The 24,150-nt window shown below is 41.9% G+C and overlaps 1 protein-coding gene across 1 annotated transcript in view; it reads left to right on the plus strand.

The window, feature by feature from the left end:
* The window catches only part of KSR1 (kinase suppressor of ras 1), a 507,520-nt gene that overhangs the window by 378,131 nt on the left and 105,239 nt on the right, over positions 1-24,150 (plus strand). Inside the window, 2 exon segments of the mRNA XM_069226663.1 lie at positions 16,507-16,564; positions 19,254-19,337. Of these exon segments, the coding sequence (XP_069082764.1) occupies positions 16,507-16,564; positions 19,254-19,337 (142 nt within the window).

The raw sequence follows: 24,150 nt of genomic DNA on the forward strand, positions 1-24,150 counted from the left end.
TAGTCAGGAGTTGTCTCATATTTACTGCGATTGCTGCCTGTTGTGGAATCACCATAGTAGTTGATAAATTTGTCCAGAGAAGGCACGCCAAATGGGGATTAACCTTTTAGAGTTCAAGCATGAACAACCTCAAGCATCAGACAGAATAACCTACTTAGCCGAGGAGGAAATCCTCAATACCATGGATGTCTCCATATATAGAGTACTCAGGTGTCTTTGTATATAGTGAGACAGAGATACTCGAAAATTAGAGCCTGACCAAACATTGGCGGCGCCATGTCACGTAGGCTCTCATTCTAATGAGACTACTGGATTTCGAGTGGCAGAAGAATCGCCTGCGTTGTGGGAGACTAAGTCTAACCCACTACAGGTGACACCTGTAGCTCCAATCCGGGTTCTGCTCCGGCTAACTAGCAGTGCCTCATCTCTACCCAAGGGCAGGGATGATTGGGCAGCCGAGCGCATGACATAACTAGTTTCTTAGGGAAGCAGTGGTCACTCAGGTCTCATCCGTTTCTCTCAGTTACATTAGTCTCACATACACAATGACAAACAGAGGCAGTATATATTTAAATAATGTTTTAATAAAGCGACTGCATCTTAACAAAGCTAATGGACTGCAATGACCTTCACTTTTCAAAAAATTGTGGCTCTAGGCTCTTTCCTTCACTCGATAGCTCATATCCCAGAAAGAGGATGCTGAGGAAGGCTATTTTTGTCTTTTTTAAGTTGAATTTGTAGCCGAATTCAGCAAATCCCACAACAATGCGGGCTACCCGTCTTAAATGTTGTAGTATTTCATCATCCGTAAGATAGATATCTACATAGGACAATGCTTCAGGGTCAATGTCGTGTACAATTGCAGTCACACGAGCTGCTAACAGTCCTGGACTGTTCTTGTACCTCTGAGGTAAACAACAGAAATTTTTCTGAGAACCTAGTGCACTGAAATTTGTTAAGTCTCTTGTCTCATGCGCTATATTCTGGCAGAAGAAACCATTGGAAATGTCCAGTGTTGTTTTGTATTTTTTGCACACTATGTTGTTCATTATTGCTGTGCAATGTGAGTTTTGTATAGCATATGTGCGTGTATGACTGTTTATGTGTCTGTAGTCTAAGACTTTTTTATATGAATGATCTGGTTTAGCTACAGGGAATAGAGGATTGTTCATTGGGAGACACAGGGTTCAATCACGCCCTGGTACTCTAGTTGTGTGAGGATTTCTCTCGCTGGTACTTTCGCATCATGTTTTATTGGATACTAAGGTTGAGGTTCATTTTTAATAGGTATTACATGGTAAGGGGATTCTTTGTCCCATCCTACATGGTTGCGATATAACGCGGGTGCCTGCACCAATGCCCAATCGATGGCATAGGATTCTGCGAGCTCATTGGGAACAAGGGATGAGAAAGAAGGTTTAATACCATCTTCACCATATGGGCAGGTATGGACAAATTCAGGTGGCCAATCTTGTTCAGCCAATAAGATATCATATATATTTACCACGCAATCCCAAAAGATTGCGTCTATTTTGCATTCAATGTCTCCTTCTAACTGTAATGTTACTTTATACATCCAATCAGGCGTGGAGACTCGCATATCCACAGTTTCTACTTGTAGAAAGTCATCAGTTGCTTTCACCCCCAGATGCTCTATAAGACTCCGGTGAACTATTGTGACCTCTGCCGCGCTGTCTAGCAGCGCTGGTGCCCACTTCCTGTTCTTCAAGAGGACCCTCTTCTTGAGCGGCATATCGTATTGCAACTGCTGCCACTTTTTTCTTTTTAAATTGGGGTTTTTGCTGAGGAGGTTTCTCTTCCTGTTTTACAGAAACCTCTGATGAGCGTTGCGATTCCTGTCTCAGTTTCACATACTCTGTTCTTCACTCTATTCGCTCACCTCTCTCACTGTGTTTTTCCGATGAGTCTTGAAAGGAACGAGATTGGCATGTATCAGTATATTGATATCTACCAGGCTTTTTTATACTATCTCCATTTCGGAGCTTATATCTATTCTGCGGGGTCTCCATACACGAAGATTCTCCCCTTTCTTTTTTAGGAGTTTGTTGTTTTTTATCCCAGCGTTTCTTATTGCCCTCAGGAGCTTGCTTGGAAAAATCTTTATTAGATTTGCCCTGAAATTGTGGTTTAGTTGGTGTGGCCCCTAGACTATCTCGACCAATATTAGAATATTGCGATAATCTTGGGCAGCTCGCGTTCCTGATCCTGTTGAGCAACATCACGGAGCCGCATGCGCACTGGTAGTGCGACTGCTTCCCCTTTAGGATTGCTTAGAATAATGGCGGATACAGTGGCAAAATTGCCCATTAATTGCATCCCCAAGTCCAGGGCCGGTGCAGCCCCATATTCATCTTGAATTTGTTTCAACACTTCCGTTAAATTGGCAAGTGTCAGCGTACCGTGTGCAGTAGTATACAGCGCGGCAAATATTGGTAGGTTTTACAGTTATCTACTGTGGGGACCATCCCAAATGGCAAGCACATCGTTAGAATTCTATGTTTATCCTGAGGTCCCGTATGGGGAAATACCGCTTCCAGTGCATTTATTTTTTGAGCTAATCTAAACGGAGTTTCTTCTCGTTTGATGGGTACTTTACCCATTATTCAATGCACAGTTGCAGGGTTAATACCTGGAGTCACATCATGTGGTTGCACTGGAGCAGCACATGCTGGGTTTGTATTCAATATTTGCATTACAAACTATACTAATCGTCTGTATATTGCTGTCAATTCAGTATATAAGCGATGAACCTCAGCGACTGCTAAATTTGCTACTGCAGGGTGAGGTGTATAGGTGGCCAATAAAGGTCAGGTAGATCCTTCATTACTTAGAGGACCTAACCTAACTGGTAAAATCATGTGGGGTAGGGCGCCATCAAGCCAATTATTATGTTCTTGATAAGATAAAGGTATTTCTAAATATGCATATGCTCTGTATTGTCCGGATACGTTGGCAAGTGTATAGTGATAAAATGTGTTTGTGTTCCCATCAACTGCTGGAAATGTGACCCAAGAGTAAAATAGTTCTGTTCCATAAGCTGCATCTGCGTCAACAACAAATGTGACTGGACCCCCCTGGGCCATTAGGCCATTTGCCAATAAATGTGCAGTCAGGAGTTGTCTCATATTTACTGCGATTGCTGCCTGTTGTGGAATCACCATAGTAGTTGATAAATTTGTCCAGAGAAGGCACGCCAAATGGGGATTAACCTTTTAGAGTTCAAGCATGAACAACCTCAAGCATCAGACAGAATAACCTACTTAGCCGAGGAGGAAATCCTCAATACCATGGATGTCTCCATATATAGAGTACTCAGGTGTCTTTGTATATAGTGAGACAGAGATACTCGAAAATTAGAGCCTGACCAAACATTGGCGGCGCCATGTCACGTAGGCTCTCATTATTCTAATGAGACTACTGGATTTCGAGTGGCAGAAGAATCGCCTGCGTTGTGGGAGACTAAGTCTAACCCACTACAGGTGACACCTGTCGCTCCAATCCGGGTTCGGCTCCGGCTAACTAGCAGTGCCTCATCTCTACCCAAGGGCAGGGATGATTGGGCAGCCGAGCGCATGACATAACTAGTTTCTCAGGGAAGCAGTGGTCACTCCGGTCTCATCCGTTTCTCTCAGTTACATTAGTCTCACATACACAATGACAAACAGAGGCAGTATATATTTAAATAATGCTTTAATAAAGCGACTGCATCTTAACAAAGCTAATGGACTGCAATGACCTGGACGATACAGCATGACAAGATTAAAATTGTGACAAGGAGAGTAAAACATAGAAATAATGCTACCATATTGTCACTAGAGTCAACAGACTAATTCCTACCCAGGCTATGATAGAGCACAGCGTGTTAAGCTCTAATTCTGTTCTTCAGGTTCCCCTGGGAAGACATCATCCACCATACTTGAGCAAAGGCCTGAAGTCTGCAAAACAGCTGTAGAGAAGGATTCGGCAATCAGCATACAGTCATGGTTCTCTGGCTGAAATCTCCCACTAACGTGTAAGGGACAGGAAAGTGGTTTTATAATAGAACAGCTGGTGTTTTAAGAAAATGTCCCTAAGTAAGGATGTGTATTTTCTATACATGTCATAGACTAAACTTATACCACGTTCACCGGCAACCTATCTTGCTATAGCCATGAAAAAAGTACAGAGTGCGCACGAATGTCTTGTTTGAGAACAGAGTGCTGGCCTAGGCAAAAACAGTCAGATAGAGAGAAAATAGAACAAGACCGTAAAAGTGGCTACTGTAACAATAATAAAGCAAAGCTGAATAAAATACATCTAGGTTAAAGTGCACAGCGGCAGGCCTAGTATGTTAAAGTAACGTGCATGGAGCTATAACTAAAATGGCTACACAGCAGCATAAGAAGCTGTTTTGACCCTCATGTTGGAGAGTATTATCAACTGAGTTTTTGAGTTGGCTGGGTAGGGAACCCATTCATTCATGAATATGCTTGCATGTTTTATCATTGAAAGCAGTGACCTTTGTATGTCATTTGTAAGATGAATGTTGTAGGTTGAAAATGTCAATAAAAATGGTTTAAAAAAATGAAATGTTTGAGAATTTGTCATGACTAACTAGACTTCTGCAAATAGTTGAGAGGTGGATCACACAGATATAGTTTAGCTCTTGCAGAGGTACTTGCAGTGCTTCGAGAAAGGTGGGTGAGGTATACAGTGTGCCTTTTAAGTGCCTGATGGTGTATATTTTTGCTGCTTTCAGAGACCAGTAAGCTACTCCCAGAACTGTGCACATTGCAAACAGCTTCAGGATTTGCTGAGGGCCTAAAATCCCACCTAGTGTAAATATAAAGCTACAAGGTGATTTACCATAATGGAGGCCCATCAATCTGTGTCTGTGTGCGCCTGTGCGTGCATGTGTGGCAGAAGAGATTAAGTAAATAAAATATATTTTATCTGCTGTGAGTGTCTGTTGGGGGGGAGGGGAGGGTGTCTGTTGTGTGTGTGTGTGTGTGTGTGTGTCTGTGAGAGTGCATATATCTTTGTATTAGTGTTGGTGTTTATGGTGTTGGCATTCCATATCCTAGACATACAGAGACTGCCTCAAATAAAATGTGGTCTGCCCATGGCCTAATTGAGGCCATACCTGGCAGTTTGTGGGCATTCATGCATGCTGCATCCACCGCTGGCATAATGCTGACCCTGGCATAATTACGGTAATTTCTGAGCTGCTGTAGTTATCCTTTGGCTGATGGCAGACTCCCTGGAAGCAATAGTGGCTATTCGTGGCATATTGTTGATATCCATGCCATGACAGTGCCCACTTCTATCATAATAGTGGCCATACTTGGCCATTAGGAACATCTAATACAATATGTTGCCACTCCTGGAATAATAATGGCATATTGTGGATATCCTTGGAATGATAGTACCAACATGGGCAATATCTGACATAGTGCTAGACCTGATATAAAGGAGGTCATTCTCATTATAATGTGGGCATCCTTAGCATGGTGGTGCTCACCAGTGCCACAGTGGCAGTGTTTGCATAATGGTGGAGCTTTGTTGTTTATTGCGTGTATCCATGACATGATGGTACATTCCTCTGGCATAATGCTGGCCGCCAATGGCATGTGGTCAGCACTTGTGGTACTATTGAGCACCCTCCTGGCATACTGGCGCTCACCATTGAATTATAGTAGGCATTCTTGGCATAGTTGTGGAAATCCCTGGTATATATAAGGGGCATCCACAGCATTATATAGTGGTTCATGCCACTTAAGGATTGGGAGTTACTGACAATAATGAGAAATTGGTATGTGGGAGCCAAACCTGTTTTTACTGAAAATGAAAACTATATATATGTTCAGTAAAATACATGACAGTTGCAAGCTTTTGTTTGGAGAAATATTTTTTTCATCCAAAATCAAAAGCTTATGTTTGATAGCAAATGTATGCATGGTCAAAAACAGCAAGCTGATGTTTACAGCTCTGCCCAAATATATTTAGAGCTGATGTTTAGATTAAAATTCATTTTGAGTATACAAGACACATTACTTATGTACTAGCTTGGAGATCGATTAATTTTTGTGAGCTAATAATTGCTCTACGTTCGAATAGTATTCATTAATAGAAATTATAATTTGTTTGAAGTTGTTTCGCCCACAAAAATGGTCTTAAAGGCATTTTGAATGTAGTATTGAGTAGTTTTTATTGTAGTTCTACATCTCTAATAATCAGCAACAATAGGCACTCTAGAACAGTGATTCCCAACCTGTTGTCTGGGGAACACTGGGGGTCCGCATAACCTACTCAAGGGGGTCCGCGACTGCATAGAAAATTACATATTAGAAGACTAACAAAGGGCATGTACATTTAAAAAAAATAGCAAAATGTAAATCTGAACATCTCAAAATATTCTGTAAATGTGAAGGAATTTAAAATTGGAGGCAAAACGTTAAGTTAGTGTCCTAATTTTGATTACTGGAAGCAATACATCAAACAGATGGTACTATGGACGACTGGTGGCCTCAATTGAAGTTAGAAAAGGTCCAACCTTCCCATTAAAATTTAGATTTTTTTAAAATATTTGTTTGAGGATTAAATAAATGATTAAATATTTTGTGTATTTGCTAAATGCTTGTTCCTGTATTGTTTGTGTATTTGTTGTTCACATCATCGAAAATGCTTAGGCTGGCGTCTCCTGCTTCAAGCAATGACTCAGTGGGGTCCCCGGATTCCAATAGTAGTTCATTGGGTGTCCGTGGGTTCCAGTAATGATTAAGTGGGGGTTCGCAGGAGTCAAAAGGTTGGGAACCACTGTTCTAGAATATTGCCTTGTTTGATGCCTGCTGGGCTTTGAGATGGATTGTGACATCCTTCCCTTATGCCTCCTATAAAAACAAATATAATTTGCAATCACTGTGCTAGAAAGCTCTGCTTTGGCTTATGGTGGGCATAGGCATAGTTTTCGCGAATCTATGCCTGACGGTCCAAGTGTATCCAGAAAATAGACCCAAAATATTTTAGGGAAAAGATCATATAAACGCCATTCAGCACACCAAGGCTAAACAGCCGGCTATTACCAGAGGAATCAAATACCAGATTTCGTTTGACAAGGAATTTTTGTTTTAGCAAATAATTAAAGACCCATTTTCTTCTTACTTAATGTGTTTTGTGGATGAATGGGGGACATGGTTACTTCAGGAATTTTCTGAGTGACACTTTTTAGATGTGTTTAATTCAGTGGGTGCCTAGGGGAAATTTGATTTGCAGCATGCCACCTTCTAAATAATTTAAATAAATAATTCAATATAAATGTATTTTTGGCAACACTATTAAATGCAGTTTCCAAACATACATGTTGAAGAATTGCCAGCCTGAGCCATTTACATACATGTTCTAGGGAAAGGCTGCACATTCACAGCTGTCTATGAGGGCTTATGTGATCGCCAGAAAACCGGCTATAAGAAACAGAATTAAGCGAGGTTCTGTGGCTCTGCCTCCATTTTGATCTTCTTCAGTACAAGCAGTACAAGCATTTGACTGAACAATAGTAGTATTAGTCTGCCTAAGAAATAGCTCCATTCTTTACAATTGATAACAGCATTGTTAACACAGACCATAGGGTTTCTGCAGAAGGAAGAGGCGTTACATGGTGTAACACTGACCAATCCTGTAAGGAAAGGTTTCACATTCTGGACTCTGACAAATATTATGGCAAGGAGCTTTACTTTACAGTTTGCCAAAAAGCATAAAAAGTGGATTTTTATTGTGATGCAATAGAAATCGGTTTTATAATATGAACTCTGACAAATGCAACAGGAAGGAGTTTTACATTTTGAACTTTCTGATAAATATACTGGGAAGGGATTCCACATTGTGAAGCCTATAACAAACTCCTGAGGCTTAAGATTTTGAAGTATTTGACAAATACCATTGGAAATGGCTTTACATTGTCAACTCTGACAAATACAATAAGAAGTGGGTTAGTAATTGTATCCATTTTATGCCTGAAGTAAATGATTGGTGTCTTAGGAAGGCAAGTTAATCTTTATGTCAGTGTATACTTAGGGTATGCCTAAATTGTTTGATGGGTCTCTCTAGGCAGAAATGCCATGGACATATTTATTTTTAGATTAAAACCAACGTGCATGCTGTATTGACATGTTAATGTGGTCACAAAGGCAATAGGCCTTTTATTTTACATAGTGAATGTCTTGGCTAAGCATGTAGAATTAACCTTTTTGATAGGGAAAATCCTCATGTTTTCCAGGAGGACCACACAGAACTATTGCTGGTTTGTATGATTAGAGCTGCTGGTGTGCACATTGTCATATGGTAACTTACAGATAATGGGAACAGTCTGCATGTATCGGATAAGTTACCCCTTCTAAGATATTTTAATGGTACTTCATTTTGCACTCTGGTTAATTTGCAAGGCCCCTGTAGGAGGGGGTTTCAATTTATAATTCCACCTCAAATATTGTTATTTTGGTTAAAGTACTTAAATGTGTGTATGTTAAAGTACTTTCCCTTTTTCAAGGAACGCACTGGCAGGAAAATTGAGTGTTAATGTTGTGAATTGCTGTGTTCTGGGTTTCCAGCCCAAAGCACCTTCCTGAGTAAGCCCTGGCTACTCTTCTGCCTTGTTGCCTTAGAGACAAGTGAAGGCAATTGGTGCCAATGTGAAAGTCTGGGATACGGAAGACCCACGTCACTGGAGACTGAAGGCCACCATTCACACTATATTGGTTAGTAAGGTCTGACTGCATTAAAACCTCCTGAAGTAGGTTTTTCAAATTCAGGAGGAAGGGGGTTTCCTTTGTGAACTCTGTGACAAATGAAATGCAAGAGAAGGTTTTTTTTTATTATTAACTCCTTGTCAAACACGAGAGGAAGGGACTTTGCATTATGAACATGAACCATCTGACGTGGGGTTTTTCATTGTGAACTCTGGCGAATGCAAGATCATGGAGATTTGCATTGTGAACCCTTTGTCAAATACAATTGGAAGGGGTTTTACATTTTGAACACCTTGCCTAATACTAAAGTTAGGGGCTCTACATTGTGAACCCTCCGACGAACGCAGTAGAAAGGAGTTTTACAATATGAACGCTGACAAGTGCTATAGGATGAAGATTTACTTTATGAACTCTATGACATATGCAACAGGAAGAGGTTTTACATTGTAATCCTCACAACAAATACCATAGGAGGATCTTTTATATCATGGATTATTTGGCAAATAGATTAGGAATGGGTTTTAAATTGTGCACTCTAACAAATGCAATACGAATGAGTGTAGTACAGAGGCACCTTCTTAAGTTTGGCCAAAGGAAATACTTGGTACCATAGAGGATAACTTTCTGTTTCCTATCAATATATACTTTGGGTATCCCTAATATGATCAATAGTGTTTCTATTAGCTAACACCATATATTCATGTCCCGTTTACCTTAAAAGTAATATTCTTAATTTAATTATTTTTACATTTAGTGACAAAGACACTGGCCTCTGGTATTACATTTTGAACAACTTGACAAAGCCTGTAGCCTTATCCTTTTCGATTGTAAAAGGTCTCATAATTTCAAACAGGACCATTTCCAGATTCCATGATTGAAGTCTGCTGGTGACAAAAGCAAGCAAACACAAATGATGGACAGAATGCGGAACCAATCAAAATTCACTACCAGTCACAGATCTGGGTTTAATCCATCAATTGTCTGCTGATTCTTCTTGAGGGTACATGATAGCAGCCTAGTTGATCTTCAAGGAGCCAATAGGAGGAGTTCCAATTTGAATTACTCTTTGAAGTTGTGTATATTTTTGTGATTTTTAGTATGGTATTTAGTTGTGTGTGCATTAAAGTAATTTTCCTTTTAAAACTAAATCACATTGGGAGCATACTGATTTCTTGTTTTTGTGAGATGCTGAGTTCTGAATACAAACCTACAGCAAGTTGCTGAGCCAGTATTTAGAATCCTCTGCCATAAAACCCAAGAGGATAGGGTTTTATATTGAGAACTCAGTGACAACTAATATGAAGAACTTCCCATTGTCAAGGAATTCGTATGGAGGTCTGTACATTGTATAACACTAAAAGGCCTTCTGAAACAGCTCTCTAGTTTAGTTGGTGCTCAAAAGGTCATGATTTTGTTGTGTACATTTGTAATTGTATGTTTAGTATTTAGCTGTGTGTAAATTAAAATATGCTATCAGTGTTTTTATAGTGCACAAATCACCCGTGAAGGTATTCAGGTGGTCCATGGCAGATGTATGAGACCAATCCTGGGGACTTACTCACAATTACAGGTCTTCAGCTTCTTGTGAAAGTCAAGAAGAGAGGAGGAGGCTCTTATATGTTGTGGGAGGTCGTTCTAAGCGTTAGGGGCTAGCTACGTGGAGGTGCGCCCCCTGCTCTGGTGTATGCATGACCTGCTAGTGAGAGATCGGCAGAACTAAGCTGTCTGGAATGTTGATAGAGGTGAATACTGCTATTCAGGTAGGCAGGGCCAGTGTTGTGGCCCTGCCTACCTGAAAATGACCTTTGGTTTATAAAAGTGAAAACGTTAGACATTGTTTAATAAAGAATTATTGTGCACTTTGTCAAGATCTTTAACAATTATTTAACTATTTCGTTCTTTTTATTTTACATTTTCAACTATGCTGTTGATATTCATTTCGTGATACAACAAAGGATAGTTACTCTGACTTTTTAAAGTTCTGGAATGTCTTAATTCACTCATGTTTGATGACCATAACCTTTTGAAGGTTAATGCAGATAGAATATAAGTGTTGGTTCTATAAACACATCCTTAGATCTGAATGTCGGTTTGGTAGTCACTGGCTCTTAACCCACCGTGAGCCCTTGTTCCTATGACCAATAAGTTTGGTCTTCCTATCCTTCTTTCTGCTCGTAAGTCAACAACATCTCTGTACATGTTACCCAATTTCTAGCTTAAAGAACATGATTCCTTGCCTCTGATTTGAAAGGAGAAGATTGTTGTGCCAGGCATATCTGCCCTTTTGGATTACATGAATGCAGTCTTGCTTGACTTGCCAAAATACCTGCCCTGTTGCCCTCAGATTGTGCAGGTGTAGCTGCAATTTTTGTTCCTTAATTTACCTCAACACACTTCTGCTAAATCCCAGTTAAAGTTCCTCCATAGGCTACCACCAATCTTAAACACTTTGCATGGTGTATAAGGCAGCTTGCTTTCTCTTGTCCTGAGTATCTCAGCTCTTGGCTTCAGGTCTAGGTGCGCTCTGGCACATGTTGTTCTTTCTCTTAGACTCTCTTGTTTCTCAGAGTGGGAAGAAGCTGTTGCTTGGGGTTCATGCCTTTATTGCCAACACACCAAGAGTTATACTCCGGGTCCATAAGAATGCAAGTGTACGTCCTTCTTTTTTTTATTTTTTTTTACATGTTGACCCTGACACTTCATTCTCCAACCAGTTTTACCTTCAATGGCTAAGAAAGTCATCTGCAAAACAGGGATTTATGTTTTAACTTTGTACTAATTGTTAAAATCGTCCTGTTTAAATATGTACCCATTAATATTGTAGAACTGTTCTGCTTTTAATTCTGCATGATAAAACCATTAATAACAACTGTCTCTCCTAGGTTCATTGAGTACATTAAAGATGAGGAATTTACACCCCAGTTTTGAATCTTTTTTTGTTGGATAAATTGGTCACATTAGCAAGCACAACTTACTAGCACCTTCTAAACGTTCTGTGAATTTCACATCAATTTGTTTTACTGTAATTATATACCAGTATAAACATGCTTATTTTTTTTAACTTTTAACATTCCTTGTGATCAAAATACTCCTTTTAAACGGATGTATGACAGAACTACGCATGCTACCATGCATGCTTTTACAAAGCAACTGTTACAATGTAGGTACCTTTACCACGCATGATTTTACAATGATTACACCTTCACAACATATGCCTTTACAACGAATTTCATTGTAAAGGCATGGATAGTAAAGACATACACGGTAAAGGTTCTGCAAGTACAGGTAATTATGAATAAATAAATATATATATATATATATATATATATATATATATATATATTACACACACAAATATATATATCTATATATATTACACACACAAATATATATATCCTTATAAACCTAAAAATCCAAACCCACCATAAAATTATCCTTGCTACCAAAAAACCCATACTCACCCTGAAATAACCCTTGCCACCCAAAAACCCATACCAATCCTAAATCATAAAATTACCCTTGCCACCCTAAAACCCAAACCCACCCTAAAACCTCAAATTACCCTTGCCACCAAAAAATCCATACCCACCCCAAATCCTAAAATTTACTTTGCCACCCAAAAAACGATACCCACCATAAACCCTAAAATTACCCTTGCTTCCCAAAAACCCCTACCCAACCTACGGCCTAAAATTACCCTTGCCACCCAAAAACACAAACCCACCGTAAACAAATCCCTTACCACCCAAACCCACCATAAACCCTAAAAAAAATCCCTTGCCACCCCAAACCCACGCTAACCCCTAAAATTACCCATGCCACCCAAACCTACCCTAAACCGATTAAATTACTTCTGCCATCCAAGAAACTATACCCACCCTAAAGCGTAAAAAATCCCTTGACACCCTAAAACCCATACCCACCCTAAACCCTAAAAATCTCGTGTCCCCCCAGAATCCATACCCACCCTAAAAAAGTCCTTGCCAGCCAACACATACCCACCCTAGACCCTAAAATTACTCTTGCCACCCAAAAACTCCTTACCCACCCTAAACCCGAAAATGACCCTTCCCAAAAATCCTTACCCACCCTAAACCATAGGTTTACCCTTGCCACACAAAAATGCTTACCCACCTAAAACCCTAAAATCATTCTTGGCACCCAAAACCTCATACTCACCGTAAACCCTGAAATTACCCTTGCCACCCAAAAACTCATACTCACCCTAAACCTTAAAATTGCCTTTGCCACCCGAAAACCCACCCTAAAAAATCCTTTGCCACCCAAAAACCCATACCCACCCTAAATTAAATCCTAAAAAATTCCTTGCCACTCAAAATCCCAGGCTCAACCTAAACTAAAAAAAAAAAAATCCCTTGCTACCCAAAAACGCATACACACCCTAAAAGATCCTTTGCCACCCAAAAACCCATACCCACCCACCCTAAAATTACCCTTGCCACGCAAAAGCCCATACCCACTCTAAACCCTAAAACTACCCTTGCCACCCAAAAATACAAACCCACCCTAAACACAATTATTTTTGCCACCCAAAAACCCATAACCACCCTAAACCCCAAAAAATCCCTTGCCACCCAAAAACCCAAACCCACCCTAAACCATAAAAAAACCCTTGTCATCCACCCTAAGCATTAAAAAAACTTGTATATATATATATATATATATCTATATATATATATATATATATATATATAGATATAGATATATATATATAGATATAGATATATATATATATATAGATATAGATATAGATATATATACACTTCATACTTTCCTGAAAAACACTTACATTTACCACCAAAACCTTTACCACGCATATGTCTTTACCATGAAATTCAAGTAATGGCATGTATGGCAAAGACATAGAGGGCTGTTCTGGAGGAAGCACCGCCAACAGGCTGGCGGTGCTTCACAGGGAATTACGACCGCGACCCCACAGGGGTTTCCCGCCACAGTGGTCCCGGCGGTTTTAATCTGCCCAGGGGATTACGAGTCCCCCTACCGCCAGCCTTTTCATGGCGGTAAGAACCGCCATGAAAAGGCTGGCGGTAAGGGGAGTCGCGGGGCCCCTGGGGACCCCTGCCACGGCCCCGTGCAGCTTTTCACTGTCTGCACAGCAGACAGTGAAAAGCGCAACAGGTGCAACTGCACCTGTCGCACAGCCGCAACACCGCCGACTCCATTTGGAGCCGGCTACTGTGTTGCGGCCATGATCCCCGCTGGGCCAGCGGGCAGAAACCAGGTTTCCGCCCGCCAGCCCAGCGGGGATCTCATAATGGCCGCGGCGGGAGTGCGGCCGCCCGCCAAGGTTGTAATGAGGGCCATAGTTGTTGCAAAATCCTGCATAGTAAAGATTACGCATGATAATGGTACCTGCGTTGTAACGACTGCATTGTAATGGTACCGTATGGTACAGGTTGCATTGTAATGGCTGTTTAACTTTTCAAGCAGCTTTGTTGTAAGTCTTTAATAAGTGTGAAAACTATGAAAAGGTTAGCTTTATGCCAAATTGACAGAATTACTACATTATGAAAGTGAGAATCCCGGACACCATGGTAAAGAAGCAAGAAACTGGTGAGGTTTACCCATCTTTTAAGTTAAAATATAAGATCAAATTACATACATTAATGAACTGTATTCCCTACCATTTAACTACAAGTTTAGTGTTGTTACCATGAATTGCCATGTTCTGCCCAATTGTGTTATAAATGTACTGAGCAATTATACTTTAAATATAAACTAATATGCATGTTTTTTTTTTTCAGATCCGGTAAGGAAAACAGATTTGTTTACCACTTGTGCTTTCTATTCCTGGCAGCCAAAACAACTTCATCCAGACCCCATCGCACAGTAGGACTTAAACAATGCAATACTGTCTTTAAATTTCCACTTATTGATTCAAAATTGTCTTTTTTAAATAATTTTGAATAGGGTCCATGGTCTAGGATTTATTTTATTTACTGGTGAGATCTTTGTAAGCTGTGAATCACAACTTCAAGCAGTGTTGAAGCCGTTTCAGTCTTAATGCTTCTCTGAGGGCTACAAAATAAGGAGCATTGAGTGAGATATTAGCATCTTTTCCTAAAGAACATGGAAACGGTGGTGCTACTGTGTTATTGACTGCATGAAGAAAATGTTCCTGAGACTATTGCCATTAAAACGTCTGGCAGACATATTTCTTGCAACTAGACCAGTAAAAAGAATTTCGCAAATACACAGAAAAATGTAAACACTACGAGTTTGGGGGATGCTTTTTACCGTCCCCCGAACATCCGACGGGGAGGTTGCCACCACACAGGCTACCTCCCTGCCGTCCACATTAAGAGTTTCCTGCTAGGCTGGCGGGTGGAAACCTAGGATTCTGCCTGCCAGCTTAGCGGGAAACAGGCTACATCATAGTCACCGGCTTGTAATTGAGCCAGCAGCAATGCTGTAGCTCGCAGGGTGCACTAGCACCCTCACAGTGTTCACTGTCTGCAAGGCAGACAATGAACATTGTGACAGTGCTGAGCGGGAGGGCCCCTGCAGTGCAGGCTCCCCCCGTGGCCCCCTGCACCTGTTCTCATTCAGCCTTTCATGGTGGTGCTACCGTCATGAAACCACTGGCAGAGAACGAGGTCGTAAACCCCTGGTGGATTAGGGCCTCTGCCACCGCCAGACCTCTGGGATCCAAGATCCTGGTGGAGCTGGCAGTTCCCTTGCGGTCCGACTGTCAGGGTTGTAATGTGGCGGTCGGACTGCCGCATTGGCGGCAGTCCAGACTGCCACCGCGAGCATGGGGGTCTATAAACCACCTCCGCGAGCACACTCGTAATGAACCCCTAAGTTTGGAATTTTAGTTGGGAACAGTTCTCAGAGGCCCATTTTGATAAACACAACAAAAGTCTCATGTATTATTTTCTTGGTGTGGAGGATGCATAGTCTCTCTCATGCAGATCTCTCTCAATTTCCAAACGTTTGTCCCTAATACACCTTCACTGAATGTATTGAAGGATGTCTAAGTTAGGTAAGGAGAGGACAGTTTCTTACCAAACAGTTGGGTCAGAATAACCATAAAGTGTAGAATAGTCCATATACCCCTTTGTACAGGACCAGCAGGGGTAAAATAAGTAATTAAATACAGGAAAGGCCTGTTCTGACACAAGGGAGCAAAAGCACAGGGAGAGCACAGTTGAACTAAAAAAATACAATGTGTATAGAATATTGCAGGGGCATTTGGTGGGCATGTTGGGCCAGATTTTCTCTCATGAACGCATCCATAACTATGTAGGTGTGTTAGACAATACTCAATCTAGTCTGGCTTGCTTTAGGAGCTAGTGTGTGTTATTTCTTCTCATAACAACTAATTGTCCCTCAAACGTACCATTTTATGGTGACATTCACTTCAGTGATGGTACAGAGGGGTAAGGCTTCTGCACAAAGTAGTCTAGCTCTCAACATCATGCATTTAAATAAAACATAATTTGGGAACACATTATTTGTTTGTAATTGGGTTGCTTATGCCATGCCCACTGGCCGAATTCAACGTATAGTGGAGCTGGTTGCAGCTGCACATAGAAGCTTGAAAAGGCTTGAGTAACATTTAAGGGACATATTCGTATTGGTGTTCAAGCATTATATTGCAATGTACTTATTGTGACTTTTTATTTTCTTACCATGATGTAGAATTTCAGCATTTAAATTAAAGCATAAACTTCTTTAAACTTAACAAACTTTTTTACACACTTTTACCATGTTCCACTAGTTCCACATGCATCTCCACAGCTGGTACGAAGAGACTTCGAGCTATCCGTAACCCACAGGTAAGCACCTATCCAGACAAAACATGTTGTTTGACACATCACTTATAGGGGATAGGGGAATGCTAGAGGAATAAAGGTTTGGAGTTTCCTGAATTAGGTACCGATTGTCAATTTAATACTTTAAGGGCCCTGAACACTCAGAAGACTTATATGCAGACTTTTCAGTCTGGCCAATGCTGATATTGGTCCCATATCTTTGAAAAAAGGGTATCAATGTTGAGATGGTAAATAGTGATTTCAATAGACAGCTGTTCTCTATGAATCTTTACTTTCCATTTCTTTGTGCTACTCTCAACTCCTGAAATTATTTTGCATTTTCAATCACCTGCACTTAGCATTGGAAAATAAGTAAAAGTGACTGCTTCTGATGCAAAGTCTAGGCTTAAATATGCATTGACATTCTTTATAAAGCATCCTTTATGGTTCTCTCTCTGAATTCAAATGCCCTAACCTAGGTATCTGTTGAAGTCAATAATTGTGCTTCTGGGACTACGTATTTAGACGAAGAATGGTGTAGTGCCCATACTGACTCAGGAGTGGTGGGCAAGGGGGCGTTCACCACAAAGTACCTGTAGACCCCATCAGCATTATGGGCCAGTAGATCTCCAGCTTCTGCTGCCTTCTGTGGACACTCATGTGGTCTATGGAACTTTTTCAGGTTACCCCAAATATCACTCACAGGCCACCATAATGGACCCAGGGTTGTTATCTAGTAAAGGTGCCATACACTTTGAACCTTTTAGAATTGGGAAAGTTAAGAAAAATAAATATGGCTACAAGTAAGTACAGAATATTTCTCCAGTATTACATGGCATTTAAAAGATCTGTAGTTTTCCTTTCTTAAAAGTATTGACCAAGAGATGTAACACCAGGGAACAAGATGTATGAACTATCTGGTAAAATTACTATTTTGACTGGAGACCAACCATCATCTTTCCTATCCCTCTCCACTGAAGATGCAGAGGTGTTGCATGTAGTTTGCCTCTATGCATAATTGTAGCAATTGCAGGTAGAAAGGCCTAGATGCAGAATACATTCCTACTCCCCACGAGTTTGGGACTGGCAGCAAAGTTGATGGATTGGGTGTTTGAGAACATGTCCCGTTGTTAGCCCAAACATATGGGTACCAACAACAAAATAAAAAGTAGTACTGGACATACGTGGCCATGGAAAATATCCACCTGTTTATGTAGTACGTAGCTGATGATGCTATTTAATTCAGATCAGCGCTCTTTCAGTTCTGGAGCATATGTGAATTGAGGTACGCTGAAATCAGTGTTATTGGTAAAGGAAAACAATGTGATCCACTGGCCTATGGTTTTGGATCATCAGCTGGAAATCTAGCAATATAGTACAATGCTTAAAACAAAGGCTAAGGAAGGAGGGTCCATCTTAGGTACTTAAAGGGCCTGACCTTTGTTAGAGTTTCGGACTATCCACAAAGGATACTATTATACTCGGTTGCTCTGAATGGAACTCATTTACGTAGTCAATGGTTGTTTTGAAAACCTAAGTGGAGGTCGGCTTCTTGGACCTATGCTTCACTCCAAACCATTCCTGAACATTTTGTGGCTTTGAGTGAGGACTCTGATATACTGAGGGATGGAATAGACACAGATGCCAAAGTTCCACATAAACCGACTCACTATTAAGTCAAATTGGCCATCTGTCGGAAGTGGCTGGGGTGCAGGCTTCTCTGAGATAGTTGCTTTAGAGGTACTGAATGCATACCATATCAAATCAAAAACATCTATTAAGATGTAAAGCTTTATTCTGAAAACTCATGTTCATTTTTCCAAAGCTTGAGTCTATTGGGGTGGATATTGCAGATTGACTTAAGTGAAAACCTGCAATAAAGTTAATTAAATTGCAATTCATTAACATGATGGAGCCGTCAGAAGCATGATGTCTTCACTCTTGTTCTGGTCTATCCAAGCACTGTACATAGTAACTGTGTTCGTCTCTTTGTCTGACTTGATAATATCCTGATATTCCTGGTTCAAAGGTTGGAGACTGCCTAGCGTGTGATTTATAGGCCGATTTAAAGTATCTAGTGAAGACTGTTAGTGGTGATTTGTGGTTGGAACTGCTGTGCTGCAGCCACCATTTCTAGTGTGCGCGGGGGAGTCATGTTTTGAGACAATACAAAAACACTCCCCATTCCCATTCGTTCATTGCAGTTAAAGAAAATCTGTTCTGAAAAAAGTGAAGTTGTGTCCCGAGTGAGCTTCACATTTGGTGAGACACGACTGTGGCAAGGCTGGGAATTGGGAGCCCCTCTTGCACTAACATTCCTTGGAGAAAATGAATCGCACATCTTCAAAAACCCTTCTCTCACTCAAACAGGCACTCACTCTCAATTCAACACGAAATCAAGGTTAGAAAAATATATCGGGACAGTCACAACTACTATTTAAAGACCTACAGCCCCTGCTGTCTGCCCTGTTTTGTCATCCCGGGCTGAGAATTAAATTACAAAGCCCAACCAGTTTCTGAGCATTGTGTGCAATTGTACATACAGGACCCACCAGTTCTGGTGTCTTAGATGAGGCATAGAAACGAGCAAACTAGATGAACATGGATCCCTAATCCTGCATTCAAATCAGTGTTTCCAAGCACATGATTGTTAAGTATAAAATGTTCTTAATTTTCAAAATATTGACAATGTTTATACTCTTTGTTGTTTTAGGTTTTCTACCAAATCCTGGCTGACGAAGGTGTGCCAAGTGTGTCAGAAGAGCATGATGTTCGGAGTGAAGTGTAAGCACTGCAAGTGAGTAAACTTCACTCCTGGCTAGGGTCAGAGACATCATCTGTCTGCCTTATTGGTGACCATAATTAATTCTTCACAAATAAGCCGCAGTGTATTCTTCCAATACCGCCTCCTTTAGAAGTCCTCTACAAACAGTCATTGTCCAAGTACCTTCTCATGGGTTCCCATAAGTCTTTCGATCTTTCCTGGTGAACTTTTAGTTCGGCTTATGTTTCAATAGTTTCATTGCAGTATGTATTGTCTTTATGTCATTCTTTTATGGTGGGAATTGTGCCCTTCATCCAAGAAAAAAGCAGTCCTCTTTTCATCAGTGGTAGGAGTACAGCAGTTATTCTTCTTACCGACTTTGGGAGGGGCTTGACATAGCTTAACATCACTAATCTAAGAGAGATGCCTATTTGTGCTTAGCAATCTGATTTATAATTTTCCAAAATTCTAATAGCTGCCTACTTGCACCAGTCATGGCTCGTGCCAAGCAGAAGGGGCGGTGCAGCGCGTGAGAGAGGGGGTATTAAATTAAATTAAAAATAATTAATTAAACAAAAAAAAAACACTTACCTTACCGCTGTGCACCGCTCTGCTCCTCTCCTCCGTCTCCTCGCTGCAGGCAGGCACAGGCTCCCAGCCTACCCTGCACCAATCCTGAAGCTGCTTTGAGCAGTGTCAGGATTGGCTGGGAGTGCCCAGCCAGGGCGATCCCAGGCAGATTGGGAGCCTGTGCAGGCTCACATGCGCTCTGAGGTGGAGTGCTGTGCACGCCCCCTCATTGCTTGTCACCTCCGCACCTTTTCCCAAAAAATTATAATAAACACAGGTTATTATTGTTTTTTGGGAAAAGGTTTGCAGCTGCCGCTGCTGGCTGGGGGCGACGCTCCTCTGCCCTTATGGAGGAGCCGAGCCGCACCTGACTTGCACAACGCACAGTGTCTCACAATAGCAGCACTCTTCATACAGATGATATTACACAGTGAATACATGCTGAGCTCGAAATCCCTACACAGACTAGGTTTCCAAGTCAGCCCATGTGTAGAGGCTCTGCACAGTGGACGTCTTTTATGTTTTTTGTAACCTTCTAGGGACACAGCTTCAAGCGCCCTTTGTTTCTGTTTTAGGACATGGTAGAAGTGACTGCACAAAGCTGCAGGCCCCACTCCTCCTGTGTCCCTACATGGCTGCTCAAGATGTGAATGCCTATCCCAGCAGGCCCCACCTTCCAAGGCCCCTCAATTCCCACAGTTAAAAAAAAATCAGAGTTGTCAGGGGTCACATTTGCAAATGTCCTGATTTCAATTGCCAGCATATTCCATAAAATTGCTCTTTCACCTTAAAGCCTTTCCCTCTCCAGGTGCTCACCTTTAGCTGTGGAACCGTGAGCAGGCACCTGCTTCTCAACCTTGCATTCTTTAAAGGCTCATGCTCAAATATTCTTCCTTTCTTCCTTTCTTATTTTCAGTACCCTCTCTCCTCACTTCCCTGTCCTTAAGACTGAGTTGAGAATTCTAAGCTCTAAATCTAAGCCCAAGTAGTCGCTGAAAGGTAAGGGAGACATTCTGTTGGTATCCGTTTTAGTCACCACCCTTGGTGCATGGTTCTGTACATGTTGCAGTCTTTGTACGTGTTAGGAGCTCCTAGAAAAATGATGCAACAGTACTCTATATGTGAACCCACCATGGCACCTGCCATAAATGCTGTATCCTTTTGCTCCAAAAAAGGCCACGGTTTAATCCGGTATTCCGATGTCATTTCCAGAAGTTCTGGCAGTTTGATTCTCAGGCTTCTGGAACGACTTACGTTTAGCAAAATACGTTTATTTTCCGGAACCTTACACATACAGGCACGATCTTTCATCTTCCAGTCATTGCACGCAAGCCACTAGTGTTATTTATTTATATACAGGTATTTTTTAAAAACTTTATTTTCGTTTTCAATACCTATACAGCATTTAATGACATAATCAGTGGTGAAGTACATAGTGTGCAGTGCAACCGATACAGGTGCCCTGAGAGCATGGCAAAAGTCAGGGTAAAGACTAAAAGTGCATGATTTGCACACAACGACAAAATACAAAAACTATAGCGGTCCCAACACAGGTGTCCGGACATCTGCACCTTTCAACCCAGGGGGTTCAGTGGCGGATCCATTTGCAGTTTTCTCTATACTTTGGTAGATCTAAATATTATTATTTGAGGTCACTACACACAACATAGTATCCACATAACCCTTTGTCCAGTAAGCTTCTGTCGTCAGGCCTGTGTCCTTGTCTCGCGCCCGACTTCATCTTCTTCTGCATCCGCAGCTCCATCATCACTCAGTCTGGCAAGAAACATTGGGTAAGGCCCCCAAATATCCTTCGGGCGGCTGTGAATTGGCATGAGGTTGTAATGAGCATCAGACGATTAATACAGTACGCCATATCTGCATGCATTCCTGTAGTGTTGAAAGCAGGCCGTTCGGGACCTCTCTATCATAGCACAGTAGCGCTCATAAGGGGGTTGAGGCAATGTTCTTACCTGTGATCTCCCTGAGCACCCCAAAGACTGCAGTCCAAATGCGCTGCACAACTGACCAGAACCACGCCACGTGCAACTTCCGCGCCATCTACATCACAGCAAGGGCAGCAGGAACTGTCACGTTAATCACAACGAAACAATCGAGCTGTTCATAAAAAGGTCCGGAGAACGGAGCAGCCATAAATCCATTGCTTGTCACTATTTATTAAGTCTAGGTCCTCTTGCCAGTCCAGGCGTTCCTTAAATACCTCCCCACTGCCCCCTTCCTGTGAGCATGCATTACAGTTTGGCTTTTATGTGCTGCAGCGTCAAGGCGGGCAAATGTGGAGGTTCCACCCAGGTCTCCAAGTAGATCTTGAATCATATGTCATGCCCCATAGAAATGGAATAGAGCCAGAACAGTAGGTGTGTCACATTGAGCACTCGCCTGATCCCAACTGCGGAGCATCCCATCTGCGAAAAAATTGCCCATACGTTGTAATCCCAGCCCCTGTAATACACTCACCACTGCCTTTTCCTTCCTTAGAGAACACCTAATGCACTACCCAGGGGTATCCGTCGTAAATAAAGTAGTCGCACAACCTGTAGTTCTGCTAGTTTTTACCAACGAGGAACCTAGGTGTTCCACAGTGTGATAGTGTTGCATTGACCTATGAAAATGTCCTGGGCAAAGTTAGCAGATGAGCGGCATCACGTTCCAGCCAAAAGTGAGGCAGATCCTCTGTCCCTGCAGCCAGTAATGGGCGACCATGCCTTGTGCGTCTCCATAATATGCCTCAAAGCCCGGGGCATACAGACCACCCAAGGCATAAGGGAGAATAAGTGTGTTCCAACTCACTCGCGGCTGCTTTAAGGCCTAAGCCAATAAGGTCCAAAAAACCATACTGGGCAGAAGAATTAAAATATTGGCAGGTACAAACATAAAATGGGGCAACACTACCGTGTTCATGATGGTGATATGGTCACAGTGGGATAGGAGTAAACAGATACAATGCTTGACCACCTCTGTGAGGCGCTGGACCACTCTAGCATAATTTTTCCACATCACTACTGTCAGGTCCGTATGTACCTGCATACCCAGATACTGCACTGAGTCTGTTGTCCACTGTTGTGGATATTCAGACTGTACTTGTGTCGTGGCCGCAGTGAGAGGAAATATAAGAGATTTATCCCAATTGATTTGCAACCCTGAGTGCCCACCATATAGCACGATCTCCCTAAGAACTGGGGATAGGTTTCTCTCTGAATGCCGTATATACAGAATCATATCGTCTGCATAGGTGGACATAATTCGATTGTAGTGTGGGAAGCATATACCGCAGTGTGCATGATATTCGCACAGCCCCACCAGAGCGTACAATAGGGGCGACAATATTGGTGACATAGGCCATCCCTGCCAAGTGCCCCTTGTGATGGCTATAGACTCCAACACTATCCCATTGATACGGACACAGGCACTCAGCTCAGCATAGAGCATCTGGACCATTTGCAGGAATGTGTCACCTACCCCATGCGTTGAAAATAGTCACCACCACGCAGTCTTGATGGGGCAGTCCAACAAGCGCTGCCAATGTCGCACTGGCTCGCTTACCCTAGCCATATACCCTGCTTGTCGCATATGTGCCCAGATGAGTGAACTCACTCTGAGCTACTTCATTATACTCATCCAAATGGGCCCTGATATCCCCCAGCAAACTCTGCTCTTCCATCTCTCTATGTAACCCTTCTAGACCTGCCAGTTTTGCCTCCAATTGTGAAAGACAGCCATGGATGGAGCGTAGTACGCCTGCGCAGTTGGAAATGGTAACCCCCCGGATATAGGCTTTGAAAGCCTCCCAGATAGATGCAAACTTTACGATGGACCCTATATTGACATTAATATATTCATTGATTGCCTGCACCAGCTTCTCATGGAACACAGCGTGTAGAAGGGAGTCCTGTGGCAACCACCAGGTGAATGTGGGAGGCCACAAGCTATCTAGTTAGAGTATCAGTAGTACTGGGGAGTGATCTGAATATGTATGCAGTAGGTGCTCACACTGCTAGGCACGTGGCACTATACTCTGTGACAACAGCTAGTAATCTATTCGTTTGTGAATGTCGTGAACATAGAATCATTGGTATTACCCTTGTCTGTGGGGAAGCTATGCCACCAGACATCCAGCAGCCTGCATTGGTCAGCAATATCATTAAGAACACACGCTGCAGTCGAGAGTCGCCTTGGCGGGCTCCGGGAGCGATTCCTTCCAAGGTACAAAATGCATTTCAAATCGGCACTCTATATCGGTGGTAGGTCTCCACGC

The sequence above is a fragment of the Pleurodeles waltl genome, chromosome 3_2, assembly GCF_031143425.1.
Source record: "Pleurodeles waltl isolate 20211129_DDA chromosome 3_2, aPleWal1.hap1.20221129, whole genome shotgun sequence".
Taxonomy (NCBI): domain Eukaryota; kingdom Metazoa; phylum Chordata; class Amphibia; order Caudata; family Salamandridae; genus Pleurodeles; species Pleurodeles waltl.